We start from the raw sequence: 20,233 nt of genomic DNA, 5'->3' as shown, positions 1-20,233 counted from the left end.
TTTCCAACTTAAAAGTTTGAAAACAGTGAACTTCAGAGCCTATGATCCCAACAGTGGTTTTGAAAGCATTTTTTTAAAGCAGTAGAAACCATTCTCCCAGTAATATTGCCTCTGAGGAATCTCAGTGTATAAAACCAAACAAAGGAGGGCTCTTGGGCTGAACCAGGGGCCCAGAGCCTGTCCTTCTGCCTTCTCCTTCCCTTGCTCTCCACAGAGGCCCCTGAATCATTTCTTTAGAACTGTGAGGTCTGCTTGAAAACACTGTTCTCTAGAAACTGTAGTATTCTTGCAATTCTAGTCAGCTTATCTTGTTAAATTTAAACTTGCCTAACTCATTTAACTTACTGTGATTTTAATACCCATATATCCTGTATCTTGACTAGAAATGCCATGGATAACCCATTTTATTCATTCTCTTCAGGACATCTCCATAACCATTTGCTGCTTCATCACAATTGGAATAATGTTTTCCAAAAGACATTCTGGCTTTCAACCTCTAGATTTTCCATGTTGAAGGCAAATTTTTGGCATATTTATGAAGTTCATGAAATCCAATCTCACTCTTAGAATTCTCATTTTCCAGGGTTGTTGATATATAAAATCAACTTTTATTTGTATCAGGGACTGGTACCTCATGCCCAAGCCATACATACCTGTTGTTCTAAAATAAGCTTTCTTGTGTCGAGAGGCCATCTTCCCCCTGACAGTGGACTCTTGACGGGCTGACCTGCTCTCCTTCCCGAGGGCTTTGCCTCAGCCTTGGTAGCCCTGCCCTCCTGCCTTGCATGGCTTTCCCCACGGTGAACTCCTTTTATTGGTCTCAGTCAGGCACAGACCCTGTTCTCAACCTCTCCTCTTATTCCCTAGGTATCTGCTCGCTCCTGGGACCACAATGAATTCTTTGCACAGTTTGCTGGGGATCACACTCTCCTAACTCCAGGGTACTCTGCAATAGTTGAAAAACTGGCTGAAGGACTAGACATTCGGCTCAAATCTCCAGTGAGTAGCAGCAGTGGCAGGTTCTGGCTTTGCCTCGTTTTTGCAGGATATGAATTACACGGGAGACAAGGGTTTGTTCTGATACTCACCCAGCATCAACCACTGCTTTTGTGGTACAATCATAGCCCACAATCCCATTGCCTTACTCCTGTCAGTTGGTGTCTGGAAACAGTAGTGGCTCAGGTGTGTTTTCAGTAATAATGAAATGTTCAAGTACATTGCCAAAAAGCTGCTCACAACCTCCATGACCCAATGCAGTTATTTTCACTTTTAAATTTTCCCTTCACACCTTTGCATTGATGCATTTCTATTGTACATGTTATAATCACAGAGGCAGTTATTCATATGTATATATTTCATGTTTATATTATAAAGATTTTCCATATTGTGATATACTGTTTATAATTTTAATGGCTGGGTGACAGTTCCCTGAATTAAGCTATAACTATTATTTAGATCTCTGAATGCCATATGACTCCCCGTAGCCTTAGAGATATAAACTCACATAATACCAGAATTGGGAGGGATCCTGGATCATAAGGTTCTCTCCCTCTTTTTTGTCCCCCCTGTAATTGTTTTTCTTGAGCAGGTACAGAGTATTGATTATTCTGGAGAAGAAGTACAAGTTACCACTATGGATGGCACAAGGTATACAGCACAAAAGGTAAGTGCTGGGGTTCCACCAGGATAGAGCCCCTTGCTGCCTGGTGATTGGGGAAAACAGTCTTTTCCACCAAGCACTTTGCCTTTAGCAGTCTGCCTTGAGCCTTGTTTGATTTCTGATGAGTTATGCATAATTACGGGTAGATGTGCAAATCTGACTTAATCTGACACCGTATAGATTGATGGCAGATGGATCTCTGAATAGTGTTTCCTAAAGTGAGTTCTTTGAACAAGAAAAGAAATTCCTTGGCCACATGTTTGGGAAGTATTGTATACCTCATTCTATTCTTAGGGCTAAATATGGGCAAATTAAAGGCTCTGAGAAGGCCTGCATTAAAGAATTCTATTTTACTTTGCTTAGCTTAATGCTTTCCAAGTTCGTCTTTTTCTTTCTTTTTTTTTAAATTTTTAATCATGGTACCTTTTTTTCCCAACCAAGAAGGCTTCGTATTTTTATTTTTAAACTGTCCAAAGTACTTTTACATAATTAAAAATTTTTTGTAAACAGCTTTAGTGTAGACAGTGAAAAGTGCTACTGAATCTAATGCCTGAACTCACACTGAGATTTCTGTAGTGTTGAAGGACAAGGGGCTTACTTGGAGTGGAGGGGACTTAATAAACTCTATGAGTTAAGTATAGTTATGTGTGAAGTCCAAAAAGTGTAATTGAACTATCACTAGTCCCTAGACGAGCTGTATTTTATACTCTTCAGGTATCTAAAACCTGTTTGATGGTCCTTGATATTCAAAAAGAAATAAGGATTGCATGACAAATGGGAAAGATGGGTCTAAAGGATGAGGTCACTGGTGCAGGGCCTGATAGCATTCCTGCCATTGGCTAGCGGAGTGACTTTGGACTAGTGGCAGTTCTCAATCCTAGCTGCACATTAGAATCACTCAGAAGGTCCTTAAAAAGAAACATTGCAGAGTTCCACCCTGCCAGACATTCTCTTGGAATCATTCAGGGCATGTTTTTAAAGCTTCCCAAGCAATTCTGTGCAGCGAGGGTAGAGAACCACTGGGCTTGTTTCCTTACCTGAAGCCCCCAGATCAGAATTAGGCTAATAGCTCAGGTTCTTCCTGTGGTAAAAAAAATTTTTTTAATACCACCTTTTAAAATTGTAAGTCAGTTGATGGTTCAGCCTGTGGTTTTTTTGTGGCTCTGTCTCTTGACATCCAGGGGAACACGCTAGTTGTGCTTCCACTGCCGAGTTACCCTGGCTGGGTAAGCTTGCCCTTCTTTGTACCCTCGCCAGGTATCAGGGCACAGCTTCAGGCTGTGTTTCAGAGCCGGCTTTGAAACGTTTAAAGCAAACATTTTTATTTTTAGGGGAGCTGGCACACATCACACCAACTCAATTGAAAGTTTCCCTAAACTTGGTGACCCAAAGATTTCCAACCCAATATGATATACCGATATACCTTTGATAAACTGGAATTCAGTCTAGGCTGCTTCTGTTAGCGGGATATGTCATTTGCCTATTCATTTACCTAAGTTCTTGTGTATTTAGAAAGCATGGTTAGAATCTAGATATTTTATTTCCTTATAGTTCAGATATCTCCAAAAGGGTGATTGTTCCTTTTTGTTGTTGTTGTTGTTGCCTGGTCACTGTTATCTATAACTAGACTGTAGGCTTCTTGAGGATAGAAAACATGTTTTATTCCTTTTCAGATTTTCACGTGGCCTCACACTTAACCCAATGTTTGTGATGTGCTTTACCGTTTGTGAAGCATATTGACATATATTGTAGTAACAGTTTTAGTTTTAAAAACCTTTACCCTAGTCCTTTGAAGCTAAGTGGTGCAGTTATTAACTTCATTTTGTAGATGTTCGGCAGGAGTTGGCCACACGTTACCAAGTGTCAAGACGGTGCACAAATCAGATTCTCCTGACTGCATTTTCAGGGCTATGTCCTCTTACAGCACTCCTTTTCCAGACTGTGATCTGCTGATTCTTCTTACCCAGGGTTATTGTTAGGTCTTCAGGAACTTGATGCAAAATAGAAAAAGCCCTCCTTCCTCTGTGCGGCTGCTGCCTCCCCCCAGCCAGGCGCCCTTGTCCAAGGGAACAGCCTGCGATTACACACGGCAGCCCTGTTCTTGACAGGAACACAGCACTTCTCCTTGACAGCCTCGGCACTGCTGGAGAGGAACGGGTTTTCAGGGGCTGAGATCTTCCCGGAAGTAGACTTGCTGAGCTGCTGCTGAGGTGTTACGTTCAGTTGCTGTTGTGTGTTAACGGTTCATTTCCCCCACAGGTGTTAGTCACTGTACCTCTGGCCCTACTGCAGAAAGGAGCCATTCAGTTTACTCCACCTTTATCAGAGAAGAAGATGAAGGCTATCAACAGTTTAGGTGCAGGAATCATCGAAAAGGTGACTGAAACGACTTCAGCTTCAGAACTAAAGAGACAAATGTCAGATGAAGGGAGTTCCTTAACCCCTGAGTGGGAAGTAGTGGGTAACTTCTGACTCCAATTAAAACGCAAACATTTCCCTTTCATTTGAATAACTGTTCATGAAGAATACAAAAGGGTATTACCAATACAAAAGGAGCAGAGCTGGCTGTGTGTTTTGACTTTAGGAGAGGGAAACTTGCTGTTGATAATACACATTTGGGATAACCAGTTCTTACTTTTTTTCTGCTTTCCATGTCTACACTCTACTCTTTGGCCCCAGCAAGGAAAGTGCTTTACTTCCACTGCCTTTAGAACTTTCTTTAGCAGAATCTGCCAGGGCTGCATTAGATCCTGATAAACCTGAGTAGTAGGAATTTTGTCGACCTCAGGAAAACTTGCATGTTCAGATTGGCCAGATTAGTCAGAGTGGCTCCCACGTTTACCTGGGGGCGTCCAGGACCGGATGGCATAAAAAGCAAAATGAACAGAGAGAGAACAAAGGATGGGAGGAGAATGGAAAGGGAGGGCATGTTCTGGTGTGTTCTTTTGAACACAGTTTGAGAGTAGTTAACAGGTTGCTTCTTAGAAGTTGCCTATGCTTTTGATAAGAAACACTTAACCGTCTTTTCTCTTGCTTGCTTTCCAGATTGCCTTGCAATTTCCTTATAGATTTTGGGACGGTAAAGTTCAAGGGGCTGACTTTTTTGGTCATGTCCCTCCTAGTGCCAGCAAGCGAGGGCTTTTCGCTGTATTCTATGACATGGATCCCCAGGTAAAATCATTTGTACGATGTGGTTTCCATTCCCCAATGACAATTTAGAATTTGATTTGGTAATTCATGTATGAGACCCAGGGATGAATGAAAATTGTGAAAACTCTTGATATGTTTATATTCTGAGAGGAAGCTTGGACTGGAGCATTTTTCTATAGGAAAGGAACCCAATAATATTTGCTATATTTTCTTAAAGTACTGATGTTGCTCCCACAAGGCTCTTGTACCAAAGCAAAAACTGTAAATGGTTTTTCCCTTTCATGTCTTCAGAAGAAACACAGCGTGTTGATGTCAGTGATTGCTGGGGAAGCGGTGGCATCCGTTAAGAACCTGGATGATAAACAGGTCTTGCAGCAGTGCCTGGCTACCCTGAGGGAACTGTTCAAGGAGCAGGTCAGAGATCTTTCTTGAAAGAGGGACATGCTCCCCATAAACTTACTGTGCTCTTCAGAGTGGGTGTGGTGCCCAAAGCAAAGCAGCGTTACTGGGAATTAAGGCCATGGGCCACATTATTCGTCCTCCATATATCCCACTGTCTTCATTTCCTGGGGCTGCCATAAAGCACCAGAAACTGGGTGGCTTAAAACAACAGACCTCTGTTGTCTCGCAGTTCTGGAGCCTGGCAACCCAGAATCAAGATGCTGGCAGGGCCCTGCTCCCTCTGAACCTGCAGGGAGAGGGTCCTTCCTGGCGTCTTCCAGCTTCTGGTGTTTTCTGGCTTGTAGATCAATCAGCCTCTTGTCTTCTGTGGGGCCTCCTCTTGTGTGTGTGTGTGTGTGTCTGTCCAATTCTCCCGTTCTTACAAGGACACCAGTCATATTGGGTTAGGACCCACCCTAATCTAGTTTGGCCTCATCTTAACTAATTACATGTTCAAAGACCTTATTTCCTAATAAGGTCACATTCATGGGACTGCAGGTTAGGACTTGAACTTCTCCTTTTGAGGGACAAATTCACCCCATAAAATCTACTTTTCATTCAATTAGTTCATACCTCCTTTATGCTACTGTTTGCCTTCTTTTTCCTCCTCACATGCACACCCCCTTTCTTTTCTAAGGATGTAAAAGGTTCAGCATTTTACAGATTCTGTACTTACCCAATCCTTAGCAAGCTGTGGCCACAACTTTCCTTTTATAAAGGGGCATTGTCCAGCATTTTCTTGCACCCCACTTAATGGAGATGCTTTCGCTTTTTTTGTCAATTTACTAAACCTCACAATCTCCTGAAGTTTCTAAAAGGCCATCATGGCTTATGTCTTTTTCTGATAAAGAGCAGAAGGTAGAAGTGAAATGACTCAAAAGTCATGTAAATCAGTGAAAGAGGCGCCCAGGGCTTGTTGCTTACTTTTCCTAAGTGGATCTAATTTGTGATTATTTCTCCCAGTAGTCCCCAGCTGGGAACTGATGTCCAAAAGTTTATTTTTAGGCTAGTTACCTTGAACTTAGCACACAGTTTCCATAGAAATGTTTTTCATGGTGGCACTTGTCAAGAGGCCAGCCTACAGTTACTTTACTTAGTCTGAAACATATCGTTGGATGGCTGTTTTATGGAGAATCTTAAGAATTCTATCCTGTGATCCCGAGACTCCACCCTCCCCTTTTATAACCTTGGTCAATGACGCCTTTCCCACCCTCTCCTCATCCCCTGCAGGCCATGGAGAAGGGAAAGCCCTTCCTCTTGGCCATTGGTGATGATCCCTTGTGGGTGAGGAGAATGTCTCTGGCAGAAGGATGAAGTGTAGAAATGAGGAAATGTGTGTGCAAGTGGAGAGGGGGTAGAGCTGGGGCAGGAGATAGAGGATGAGGTTCAGATATGGTGCTTGTGTGGAGGAACATACTGGGAATTAACTCAGTTTCTAAAGGGAGGGAGAAATGTATATTTAGAATTTGGGTTGCATCATTTCTAAGTCCCTTCTTGATCTCCTATTTTACGACTTTCCTATTTGACCCAGGAAGTCCCAGATCCCACAAAGTATTTTGTCACGCGGTGGAGCTCAGACCCATGGATCCAGATGGCATACAGTTTTGTGAGGACAGGGGGAAGTGGTGAGGCCTATGATATCATTGCTGAAGAAATACAAGGAACAATTTTTTTTGCTGGTGAGGTATGTATCTTCTTGATCCCAGATCCAATCTTTTTTTTTTTAATGACATTCATTTTGGTTATGCTCAAAGCAATATATGCTCAGAGTTCAAAACAAAGTCGAATACTGTTAAAAGCCTTATGACAAAACAGTAGAAACCTTCTCAGAATCCTCATGCTCCTAGAGGCAGTCATTTTTAACTCCTTCACTGTTTCTTCCAGAATTTAGTTCATGTTTTAAAATAATGCTTCTGTTGCCACTTTTTTATTTAATAACTTTAGACCCACTGACTTCCTAGTGGGTTAAATAAAGATTTAGCTCATTTAGTCTCTTTGCACCATTCTCTCAATATGTTGGGTTATTTTGCAAATTGGTATCAATGTTTATATTATGCAGCTGTGTAAGTATCACTTATTGCTGAGCCAAGAAGGTATTCAGTGATTCCTTTCTTACACAGCTTTCTGTTTTCCTGGCAGTCAGGTCCCTTTTTTCATTAGCTTATTTCTTTTGTATCTCTCCTTAAGTCTCCCCACCCTTTCGTTGTCTCTCTGTAACAGCCAAAGCTAAGAACTAGCCTTTGGTTCTATTTTTTGAAGCTCACTTTGCTGGCTCTCTCATCCTTCTGTTCAGGTCTGGCCTGGTGGTGTCTGGAGGACTGCAGAGCTGTGACTCTGGAACTCCTCTCCTCTCTAGGGCTGGGGCACTGAGTCCCTGGATCCCTCTCTTCTAAGCCTTTTAAAAATCCTCATGTCCTTCAACTCCTAGAATTTTCTCACTTCTAATCATTCTTTCTTTCCCCAGTTTCTTCTGTTCTCTCTAGATCTGCTATTTGTTTCTAGATCTCCTATTATTTTGGATCTCTTGATCACCTGATTTTCTTTTTTCCACTCTTCATTCTTTGTCTTTTTAGTCTGCTTTCAGGGAGAGTTCCTTAACTTTTATCTTCTAAACCATGTATTTCACTTTTTAAATTTTGGCTCTTTTACAAACACTTTCTTGTTCTCAGATCACTCCTTTTGCATAGGATTCTTCTCTTGTTTCCTAACTTGTTTCACAACTAAGATTGTTTTTGCTCCATCCGTTTATAGTTTACTCAGAGTTTCTACTTTGTTTGCTTTGGCCTCAGTCATTTGGTTTTTCTTATGCCTTTATTTGATTATGGTTTGTTAATTTTCTTGGGGTATGGTAGGAACATGTTGGAAGCAATGTAGTTATTTTAGATTAGTTTTCTTATTCCATTGTTTGGTTCGTTAATTTTCTTGGGGTATGGTAGGAACATATTGGAAGCAAAGTAGTTACTTAGGTTATTTGTTTTTCTTAAAATCATTTGCTCTGCTTTGTTTGAATGTGGTGTCTTTTTTTTTTTTTTTAATTTTTCGATAAAGTTGAAAAAACAACAAAAAAATTGCCCTGCACCAGGTGGAAGTAAGGACCTGATGAGGAAACTAATGGCTATTCAGTCTTTTAAACCTCTTCCCCTTCTGCCCCCCATAGTTCCTGATCCCTTCAATTGTGACAAATGTTTAGAATTCCCTGGGGAAAATTAGCATGCTTTTGTTATCCCCACCCCCCCACCCCCAAAATAGAAACTACTTAAGAGTGGAGTATAGTGAATTCTGTTACCATCAGCTTTCAGACTTTGTATATTCTAGTTTGGAATTACACATCTCTTATTAGTTTCATCTAAAAATAGTGTTTTCTTTTTTTTTTTTTCATGATTTTTGCGTTGTTTCAAAAGAATGCCTTTTAAAACCAGAAACGCTTGCTTACTCCTTGGCCTATGAAAGGCTACCTCTGTAGGCACAAGGCAGAATGGTTATATGCCAGGCAACAATTGTCAGCTGTTTGCAAGAGGTGACTGTTTCAGGCTAATGTGCCTTCGGGTCATAAGCAGGGTTTAAAACCTTTTTTTTTTTTTTCCTTCCTTTGCTGGTTACCTCACCACCTGATATAAGACCACTGGTTTTTTGAGGCCTCTGCCACCACCACTTCTTCCCCTCACCAGTAATTGTATTCCTACTCACCTCCATCGGGTTTCCTGTTCAACTGAAGTCTTTGGCACTTGGATGTTTTCACTTCCACCCGTTATCACTGTATAAAGGCAACTTCAACTTCCTTCTCAGTTTGTCTTCCATTTTCTATGACCTATTCAACTCGTCCTCACCTACCCATTCCCATAACCCCAGTCCAGACCTTGTCATTATTAACTGTAGTTAATATCACCAGTTTGAGGCCCCTATTTTCCAATCCTTTTGGTTTGCTTATTCTATTCTCAATATAGAGTAAGGAATAAGCGGTTAAATCATTCTTTGAAAATGAGGTTCTTCTATCATTGACAGTCTCTTTACTTCTTCCCAGTCCAACAGCCCTCACCTTTTCTTTTCCCTTCTTGTTGCAATTAAAGTCTGTGGTCTATCCTTTTAGTAACTACTATTTTATTCAATGTGTCTAGCAAAACTTCCACCGTGGGTGAATTGTGACTCACTCATCAGTGATCCTAACTGCTAGATGACTTGACCAATGGTAGGAGGAACTTGTGTCTTACTCATTGTTCTAAACTCCAGTACCTGCATATATAAATATTTAATATTTTCATGACTGCCACACAGAACTTTGCAGGAGTGGTGAACAGACGTAGACTCAATGAATTTGACAAATTCTGGCGAGATAACCAGAAAAATTCCAAGTGGCGTGATGGGTGAGCACAGGATGTTATAGGAGCACACGGGAGTGGCACCAATCTTTATCTAAGAAGGATCAGAGAGAGTGTAAGCCAGTATTGCCTTCTGATTGTTATCTGAATTCTTTATACAAGATCTCAAATTATGTAATTATTTTTTACAGGCAACAAACAGGCATTTTCCACAGACTGTTACAGGGGCATATTTGAGTGGTGTTCGAGAAGCAAGCAAGATTGCAGCATTTTAATAGCAATTTGTTCGGACCCAGCTTTCTTCTGAACCCCAAATGGTAAAGTTTGAAACCCATGTTAAACCTGTTTCTTTAAACAAACAAATGAGAGCTCTCTGGATAGCAAAACTGAATTGTTTCTAAGGTGATACAATGTAAACACATTTCACCTCTCTGAAAGCACTAGCCCCAAGGATACTTGTAAGCACTCATAATTCCATTGCATTTTCCACTTAACAGGTCTGACTAGTGCTAAAAGTCTTCTGGATTTCAGAAGAGTAAGGCAGAATAACCTTAAATTAAGACTATATTATTGTTTCTGTGGTTGGAGGTTCCCTTTAGGTTTGACATTTTGTTTGGCTTATAAGTTTTCACACATTGAGAAACCAGGTCAAACAAGCAGGAATCATTAAGAAACCAGATAAAGCGAAGTGTTTTACGTCTGTGACAATTCATCAGTATCTTTACCAATGAGCCTTAAGATTTTTATATAGCTCCAATATTGAGCTTTTTACTTAAAATTTAGATAAAATCCTTGTTTTTTGATACAGTACAAATTGCTTCAGTCAAAGGTAAAGTGAAGCTTCTATTTTACATTGTACGTATTTCTTCCCATTGGATATTCAAAAGGGATTTAAATTTAAGTATCTTTTGTGATAAATCATTTTAATTTGTACAGTCATTGGCAAAACAAAATTTTCAATCCCTTAAACAGAGTATAGGTATCATATCATTAAGAATTATATAGTGATAGTGCGGTCTTCACACTGGATAATAGAATATGGCTATTTTTCCTAAAGCCAAATGTGGGTAGGTGGCACACTTTAAAATCCTTAACTTGGACAACCACTAATAAAAAGATCTTGTCAAAATTTAACAAAACTCCTCTCCCCTCTTAAAATAATGGATTCACTCTCCAGGAATATTTTTTGCAGAATTATGTTTACAGTATTCCATAGGCAGGTCCCATTGGAAAACTGCAGAAAAATTTAAGATATCCCCTGGCAAATGTTACATTTTATAAGCCATATCTTAAAAGCCTGAGAACATGGCACACATTTAGTTTTTCCTTTTTTCTCTCATAACAAAAAAATTGTTTAGTGTGTCATTTAAAATAAACAGTTTCAGGGGCTTCAGGGCACTTCTTTTGCCAAGAAACCTGAATGAAACTTCAGTTTATAGGTTAGAAATATGGGTAATTTAAGTGCTTTTGTTTAAAGTATTTAAACAACTCTTTCAATTGCATTATTCTACTTTGAAAAAAAACTCATATTTTAAGGCCACTTTCAAAATATTAGGTTTCAAAAATTTAAGTTAGCTTATAAATAGAAATAAGCAAACAGTGTACAGTGAAATTTAGACAGGTTAGATGCCCCCCACCCCTCCACCACCAAATTATGATTCAAACAAAAGAAAGCAAATAGACTTATATTAGTTTTGAACTTAAGAGGAAAATGTTAATATTTATAAGTTATTTGATGAGACTCATTGGTACTGATTGGGAAGTATTCTGCTTTAAAGTGTTAGGTATTAAAATGTTTATAATAGTGTATGTTAAGTGATAAATGCAAAATGTCATGTTAAGTTTAAAATGGTTCACAGTGAATTATTACTTTGGTCTCTGGGCACTTAAACCTGTACTGTGCTACAGGCAAACTAGAAAAAACCTACTTAAAGTATGGTAAATGTGTACTTAAAAAAAAAAAAACCTGTCTCAAGTGACATACTTTGACACTTTGTTCTTTAAGGAACCATGGTACTTTTATTCTTGTTAATTTGAGTACGTTTTTCAATGTTGTATGAAGACTTTTGTAATTAAGTACCAGTGAGTACATAAATTCATCAATGTTTTAAATACAGAGCATGAACAGCTGGTTGTGTAAAACTGCTTAATAAAAACTAGTCTTTTTTCAAATCCATTTGGTGCACTGTAGTGACGAACACACTTATTAAATCGGTTTATCACCAAGAACTGGCGCACACACGCCAGCTGAATCCCCCTCACTTCCAGAGCCCCTTTATACTTTCTAGGTCATAGGCATTTCTACTTGTACCCTTTATAGTATATGGTAAACAGTTCTCAACCTTGTAACTGGAGAATTTTGCAAAATGGCTTCAAAATGGCTTTTCCTTTGTACTATGCTTAATCAAAGTAAAAATGGTCAGTTATCAATCATTGAAGAGCACTCTAAATCATACAGGCTGTGGGGCTAAATCCATGTAAATACTCCTCTTCTGAAACCCTCACATAGGGGAAAATGCTTTATAAACCTATAATAAAGCCTGTTCTTTAAGACATCAAATGCAAGAGACTAGAACATTGATTTATTATTTTTATTGACAAGTTTATAGGAACAAATTAAGTATTTAAAATCGAAGGCCAATTCTGAGGCCTCATTTAGTTGCTTACTCCATTCATTTGTATGAAGTATCCCATTCCCTAATGTCTTAGTAACTTTATCAGGAAAACAAGCCAAACCTACCAAAGAACTTGTTAATATTCAATATATAGCATTTTTACACAATTCTGTTCTATGATGCAGAGCTCTTTTTTAACTCAATACATCAAAGGTCCGGTTTTCTTGTAAGAAGCATGTTTTATTTTAAAATTGAGACATTACTTAAACTGATTAAGAGAGTCAATATAAAAGACAATTTTAGTCTCATTTAGGCCAAGTGGCCAAAATTCAAAACCCAACAGCCCTGATTCCACAAATACATCATATTTCTTTAATGTGAAAATAAAGTGTTATCACTTTTGAGAAACACTTTGTCAGAGAAATCCGCTGCTGCCTGCACAGTATCGTCTTTTGACATTTCACCTGGTACTTTTATCATAATTGTGAAGGTGGCCAGCTTCCTGTAAATACCAGCATTTTATATGGGGCAAAAGCAGTTAATAAAAATCAGTTCACTTACTATAAGCCAAACAATAAAAACTTTCCCAAGTTTTTGAAGTTGTTTTGATGTTGGTCTGTCCTTAATGTAAAATGTGTCTACAGATACTTTTGCAGAGTTAACACTAAAACTACAAATTGATGACACTTGAAAGGCAAAGTAGAACTATCTGTTCCTTCAGTATTACCTTCACTGAATTTTTACTTTTCCATCATACCACCTGGCTGAACACTGATATTTCAGTTTATAACTGGAAAGATACCTACCTATATGAATTTAAAAATTGATCTGCACAAAAGAAATAAAAAAACTTTATATACAACAAATTTGTTTTTAAAAATACAAAAATAACATGTCACTTTTGTCATGCTGACAATCTGACATACACACATGCAGGAGGAAAGTTCAGTTTAGCCATCTGGACAGCTATAGCTTGTATATGTCTAATATGATGAACACACTGCCACTGAGTTTTCAGACTGCCAGAAGATGTGTATTCAAAATATTTCATATACTAAATACTGCAATAGTCTCTGCATGTATAAAAGCTGGTAATAATAGCTTTTGTTCTACTTGATTAAAAGTATGTCTTAAGCAGGCTACTACTAAGCACACTAAAAAAACGACCTCAGTTCAAGAATCTATGACCTTATATAAAGGAATCCAAAATGTACAAAATACAACTATAAAAGCAAAGAACAATTACTGCCATGCAAGACATTTTTATAAACTAAAACTGCATAGAAATGCAATTTAAAATGGCAAACTCAAATTTATGTAACACTTAAGATCCAAAGATCAGCAGTAAATTCTACCAATACAATGCTTAACAAGGATTTAGAAAAGGAAGTAGCATTCTCTTTGCTGGTATAATGGTATAAATCAGATCTTCAAATCCATGGGAACAAGTCAAGTCATCTGTCTCTAACCTCTATCTCAAGAAATTAGCTGTAATGAAAGAAAAATATTATTTTCCCATACCCAACAATACAATATTAAGGTACATATGAATCATAAAACTTTTCTTCATTTTTTAAAAAAACTTTGATTTTACTACTATGACCTGTGAGAAATCAGTTGGGATCAATACAAAACTATGGCTACTGTTACCTTCCCTGGCCTTCAAAGGGGCTCTTTCTAATCCAGGTGTGGGAGCTGCATTGAGAGCCAGGCTACCTACCCACGCACACTACAAACCTGCATCTTAATCTGAGTTCAGATTTGTCACTAACTGTTCAGACTTTACTTTTTAGGCTCTAAAATGGGAATGAGAAGAAATCTCTTCCTATCTACCTTGAAGGAATTTGAAGATCAAATGTGATACTTAGTGACATGAAGATTTTGAAAATATGCAGTGTTTAACATATATAATTTCTTCTGTCTTATGTACAAAATGATCAAACCTAGAAAAGATGAAAAAATTTACCTCTTTAACAGTTGTTTTTATGAATTTCTTTCTTTCAGTTAAATCATAAGCAGGATAATTTTCATAAACCTACAGTGAAAAGGGAAAAACGATGTTAAAAGTAGATTTAAAAATCAAGTAATATTCTTATCTTTGGATAAAAAAATTTATTTTACATCCAAATCAGTTACATATACATTTTAATGGTACTCAGGTTCACTATACAGAATTCTATGGAAACGAGTAGTCTTAATACTGTATATAAAACAGAAAAGAAACTGGCATGCAAGCATTTTCAGTGCTGGCTGAATAAGCAATGAACATGGTGAGGAAAATATCTAGATAGACTTTAGTTAAGTGGGATAAGCTCTTTATATCGGCAGGTTATTTTATTAGGTATTTTTTTAGATATCCTGTTGCTTTCTGTTGTAACAGCCAAAACTCTACTTTGGCTACACATCACTATGATCCAGGTGGTCTCCTAAGTCCTCTACTTCTAAAACTTTACCCTGCAATTATCCCTCTTTTGTTAACTTGCTCTGTCCCATTTAAACCTGCTGCTTATCACAACTTCTAGTTCTGACTCGTCTGTACTCTCATAATCTATAAACACACTACTGATTTCACTCCTACCCTATAGTTCAGCGTCAGCAAACTTTTTGTAAAGGGCCAGAGAGTAAATAAGTTCAGCTTTGCAGGCCACGTGGTTTCTGTCACAACTATCCACCTCTGCCACTGTAGCAAGAGCCACCATAGACAATACTGACATGAATGGGTGTGATTGTGTTACAATAAAACTTTATTTACCAAAACTGGTGGTGGGACAGATTTGGCCCACAGATCATTCTTTGCCAACCCCCGCAAATATAGTCCATCATTTAAATTACATTTCCTCTCCCTGGAAATGTCCTCTCCCTGCAAAAATCATCCATTGGTCTACCAATTTTTCCCTGGTTAAGCCCAACCTAGAAATTGCTGTGGAAAAATACAACTTGAAAAGATTGGTCCCATTTTAAGTTCATGGTACTAAACTTTAAAGTCTCCCCAGCAATCCTAAATGTTTCTAATCAGATCCCTCCTTTCATTCCAGTCAATGGCAATATCATCCCTTTACTCAAGCAACCCACAGTCTTTCTCAACCAGGAAACATTATGAATTCCATCAACTTTCTGACATACCTCTTTCCCTTCCAGTTTATTTGTATCTGGACTCAACCTCTCCTAGTCTCTTTACCTCCTTGGGGCCCATCCTTTAACAGTCCTAAATCTTCGCCTCTCCTCTCCTCCTCTCCTGGCACTTTTCCCTTAGCATAATGCTTTCTCTCCTCTGACCCTTTTAAAGCATGTTTTCTCATCAACCTATATTCCCCCATTTAACTACTGTTTCCCTTCTAAAGCAAACCACTTGAAACAGAAGATTTTTCATTTATTATTCTCACTATTCATTAATTTCCAATCCAAGAGTAAATAACCCTTGCTTTAACCGTCTCTCAAAATTGCTTATTATATGAACAACCATCTCCTAATTGCCAAGTCTGAAAGAAACTCAAGTCATTCTTGCCTAAGCTCAACATCTTTTATGTATCCCTTTAATATAGTGCATGAATGCATTCTCAAAAATCATTCAAACGGACAGAAATGGTCTCCTTTCCATTACTGCCACCCCTCCCTCACACTCTGCCCCAGCTGTTTTCTTTCCTCTGTCAAAGGAAACCAGTTACCAGTTTAGTATGTAATCTTCCAGACCTTTATAAAATAAATTTACACACACACACACACACACACACACACGGTAATCCAGTTTTTCTGTATTACATAAAAAGAAGTAATAGTCTTTTTTTTTTTTTTTTAATTTAACAATACCTTGGAGGGTTTTCCATGTTCTTTAGAACTGCTACATAATATTCCAAGCACATGGATGTACCACAGTTTAACCATTCCCCTATTGACGGCTATGCTGGTTTGGATGTATTATGTCCTCCAAAAAGGCTATTATCTTTGATGCAGTCTGTGTGGGCAAGAAATGTATTGGTGTTGATTGGGTTGGAGACTTTTGATTGGAAGTTTCTTTGGAGATATGACCACTCAACTGTGGGCGAGATCTTTCACTGGATGATTTCCATGGAGGTGTGGCCCTGCCCATTCAGCATGGGCCTTGATTAGTTTACTGGAGCACTATATAAGCTCAGACAGAAGGAGCAACCTTGCTACAGCCAAGAGGGACACTTTGAAGAATGCACAGAAACAGAGAGAGTAGCTGCAGATGAGAGACAGTATGAAGACAGCCGCTGAAAGCAGACTTTTGCTCTGGAGAAGCTAAGAGAGGACAAACACCCCAAGAGCAACTAAGAGTGACACTTTTGAGGAACTGCAGCCTAGAGAGGAACATCCTGGGAGAAAGCCATTTGGAAACCAGAATTCTGGAGCAGACACCAGCCAAGTGCCTTCCCAGCTAACAGAGGTTTTCCAGACATCATTGGCCATCCTCCAGTGAAGGTACCCGATTGTTGATGGCTTACCTTGGACACGTTATGGCCTTAAGACTAACTTTGTAACCAAATAAATCCCCTTTATAAAAGCCGATCCATTTCTGGTGTTTTGCATTCACGCAGCATTAGCAAACCGGAACAATGGCCATTTAGGTTGTTTCTGATTTTTTCAATATTACAGACATGCTAAACATTATTGTAATCATCTTTGGGTAGATATAACATTGTCTTTAGGACAGAGACCTAGAATGGAATTGCTGGGATAAAGGGTATTTGCAATTTAAATTTTAAGATACTACCAAATTGTTCTCAAAAGAAACTGTTACTACTTAGTATGTAAGAGAACCAGTTCCCCTATATCCTTGCCAACAATGAAAACCATCAATCTGTAGTTTTTGTTAATAAGCAAAAACATTTCCTTTTAGTTTGTATCACTCTGATTAGTAGGGAAAGTTTAGTGTATTTTCATAAATTGACAGGTTGTTCACATTTTTCCTGTGAGTTGCCTTCTGTGCCTTTGTTCAGTTTTCTGGATGGGACTTGCCTTGTGTTCTTCATCGAATCCCACTTCCTGAGTTTCCTCTCTTGGCACCACTCTCGCCAGCTTTTCTACTACTACTCTGACCTCACAATTTATTCTGTTTTGTAGAGATTACTTCTCAACTCTTGGTCTCTTAAGACTTTATCATTTGCTTTCCTCACTCAATATCCTTTTCCCTGGGTCACCATATTTAAATTTCTGGTTTCAACTCTTAGCAATTATCCTATTCTAGGTTTCTCTCCTAAATTGGAGAATCACAATGTCTAAGTTTCTCCTTCTTGGATGTTCCAAGCACATCATCTCAAAATGTCTAGGACTAAACTCCTTTTCTTATCAAAAAGTTATTCTGCCTATTCGCTATTATGATTAATGATACTCAAGCCTTTACACCACAATGAAGTCAGCTTTTACTAGGTTCTCTTGATTATGGGCTATGGCTTGGAGTACCACAACCCTATTACTTTGATTATGGCACAAACTTGAGTTTCCTGCATCCCTCATCTCATTCATTTCCACTCCATCCCTCTTGAGGTCTCTGGGATGACTTTTAAAAAAGAAAATTCTCACTGTGTTATGTCCCTGCCATGTATGTCTCAATAATCTACCTAGCCTCCCAATTCCCCATTAGTTTCAGGAAGCAAATCAAACTGTTATAGGGCATATACAAGACCTGCACAATTCTTGAGCATTGTCTCCTATCTTCTGTGAAGACCTCCTCCTAACCCTAGTCTTCAACCATATTAAACTAACTAAATCACATTAAACTAACTTACTATTCCTCACAGTTACTGTGTCTGTCCTATTTCTGTGAATATGTCAGGGTTCTTCAACTGTATGGAATAGCCAATGCTCAATTACATAAGAACTCAGCTTAAGATCTCTTCCAAGATGACTTTCCAGATTCCCCAAACCTCTCTGCCCAGTCCCAGGTAGACAGAGTTTGGTCTATGGTGCTCTAGCACCTTCTGCACTCTTCTAACACAGCCCTCACATATTGTGCTCTAATTAAAGAAATACTTGTCTCTTTCTACCTCTCTAGACTGTTAAGCCCCCTGAAGCCATGTAATGGCTTTTCTGGCTCTACCGCTAGCATCTAGCCCAGTGTTTGATATGTAGTAGAGGCTCAATAGATGCTGAGTGAATAAATAAATAATAATCAATGTTCTCAAAAAAAATAGAATATTTTGCCTTTGGTACATGTTCTGGTTTGCTAATGCTGACTGTTAATGCAAAATATCAGAAATGGATTGGCTTTTATAAACAAGGTTTATTTGGTTACAAAGTTACAGTTTTAAGGTCACAGACATCTGGAAAACATCTGTTAGCTGGTAAGGCATGTGGCTGGTGTCTGCTTCCTTCCAGGTTGTGTTTCAAAATGGCGTTCTCCAAAGTGTTCCTCTTGGGGCATTCTGTCATCTCTTAGCTGCAGCTGCTCCTCAAAATGTCACTCTCAGTTGCTTTGAGTCTGGGCCTGTGGCTTTTTTTAAAGTACTCCAGTGATCCAATAATGACCAAGCCGGAATGGGTGGGGCAACACCTCCATAGAAATAATCCAATTGAAAGGTCCTGCCCATAGTTGACTGAGTCACATCTCAATGGAAACACTCAAAGACTCCAACCTAATCTACACTAAAACATCTGCCCCCACAAGACTGCATTAAAGAATATGGCTTTTTCTGGGAGACATAATATATACAAATCGGTACAGTACATATTACAAATTTTGATTTCATTATACTATAAGAAACTAGACTCCATAATCTCCCAATTTTGATCTAGAACATGGAATCTTTATGGAACCATGTTCAAGATTAGAATATTTTATTTTAGAAGAACTTCATAGAAGTTTGAGTTAAAAACCTAATCTGTGACATCTCATTTACGAAACTAAGAATCAGATGGTTCATGAAATTCTGCTTTTTTAAGCTAATAAAATTGGAGGATTTATTAATAAAAACAGCTTACAGATCAGGAAAAAAAGTTTCTTATGCAGTTTGGAATATATCATTTTAATTTTATTAGTTGTATAAATCCTAATGTCATTTATGAAATAGCTCCATTAGGGCAGACACTATTATATTTAACGTGGTATGCCCAATAACTACCTGTAAGAATACCTGGCATATAGCAGGAGTTCAATAAATATCTGTTGAATGAATAAATGCACATAAGGATCTAGCTTCAAATTAAGAATTGGGTGAAGGAATTTTTCAAATAAAAGCAAAATGCTGAAATCGAATTGAGAATTCAGAGATAGACCCTCAGATCTATGGCCGACTGATCTTTGATAAGGCCCCCAAAGTCACTGAACTGAGTCATAATGGTCTTTTCAACAAATGGGGCTGGGAGAGTTGGATATCCATATCCAAAAGAATGAAAGAGAACCCCTACCTCACCCCCTACACAAAAATTAACTCAAAATGGACCAAAGATCTCAATATAAAAGAAAGTACCATAAAACTCCTAGAAGATAATGTAGGAAAACATCTTCAAGACCTTGTATTAGGCGGCCACTTCCTAGACTTTACACCCAAAGCACAAGCAACAAAAGAAAAAATAGATAAATGGGAACTCCTCAAGCTTAGAAGTTTCTGCACCTCAAAGGAATTTCTCAAAAAGGTGAAGAGGCAGCCAACTCAATGGGAAAAAATTTTTGGAAACCATGTATCTGACAAAAGACTGATATCTTGCATATATAAAGAAATCCTACAACTCAATGACAGTAGTACAGACGGCCCAATTATAAAATGGGCAAAAGATATGAAAAGACAGTTCTCTGAAGAGGAAATACAAATGTCCAAGAAACACATGAAAAAATGTTCAGCTTCACTAGCTATTAGAGAGATGCAAATTAAGACCACAATGAGATACCATCTAACACCGGTTAGAATGGCTGCCATTAAACAAACAGGAAACTACAAATGCTGGAGGGGATGTGGAGAAATTGGAACTCTTATTCATTGTTGGTGGGACTGTATAATGGTTCAGCCACTCTGGAAGTCAGTCTGGCAGTTCCTTAGAAAACTAGATATAGAGTTACCATTCGATCCAGCAATTGCCACTTCTCGGTATATACC

At 38.4% G+C, this 20,233-nt stretch overlaps 2 protein-coding genes across 3 annotated transcripts in view; one reads left to right on the top strand and one right to left on the bottom strand.

The window, feature by feature from the left end:
• KDM1B (lysine demethylase 1B) overlaps positions 1–11,743 on the top strand; it is a 62,119-nt gene extending 50,376 nt beyond the window's left edge. For both annotated transcript variants that reach the window (XM_037842127.1, XM_037842129.1), the window contains 7 exons: positions 868–999; positions 1,589–1,663; positions 3,920–4,036; positions 4,706–4,831; positions 5,102–5,224; positions 6,783–6,935; positions 9,759–11,743. In XM_037842127.1, coding sequence (XP_037698055.1) covers positions 868–999; positions 1,589–1,663; positions 3,920–4,036; positions 4,706–4,831; positions 5,102–5,224; positions 6,783–6,935; positions 9,759–9,842 — 810 coding nt within the window. In that variant the 3' untranslated portion in view covers positions 9,843–11,743. The remainder of the gene's footprint in view (positions 1–867; positions 1,000–1,588; positions 1,664–3,919; positions 4,037–4,705; positions 4,832–5,101; positions 5,225–6,782; positions 6,936–9,758) is intronic.
• A 386-nt stretch (positions 11,744–12,129) lies between these two features.
• Positions 12,130–20,233, bottom strand: part of DEK (DEK proto-oncogene) — a 32,207-nt gene continuing 24,103 nt past the window's right edge. Inside the window, exons 10-11 of the mRNA XM_037842130.1 lie at positions 14,149–14,217; positions 12,130–13,670 (exon numbers count right to left, since the gene is read on the bottom strand). Coding sequence (XP_037698058.1) covers positions 13,659–13,670; positions 14,149–14,217 — 81 coding nt within the window. The 3' untranslated portion in view covers positions 12,130–13,658. The remainder of the gene's footprint in view (positions 13,671–14,148; positions 14,218–20,233) is intronic.

The sequence above is a fragment of the Choloepus didactylus genome, chromosome 7 (genome assembly GCF_015220235.1).
Source record: "Choloepus didactylus isolate mChoDid1 chromosome 7, mChoDid1.pri, whole genome shotgun sequence".
Classification (NCBI taxonomy): Eukaryota; Metazoa; Chordata; class Mammalia; order Pilosa; family Megalonychidae; genus Choloepus; species Choloepus didactylus.
The sequence above is the reverse complement of the archived record's forward strand: the minus strand, read 5'-3'. Positions and strand labels throughout refer to the sequence as shown.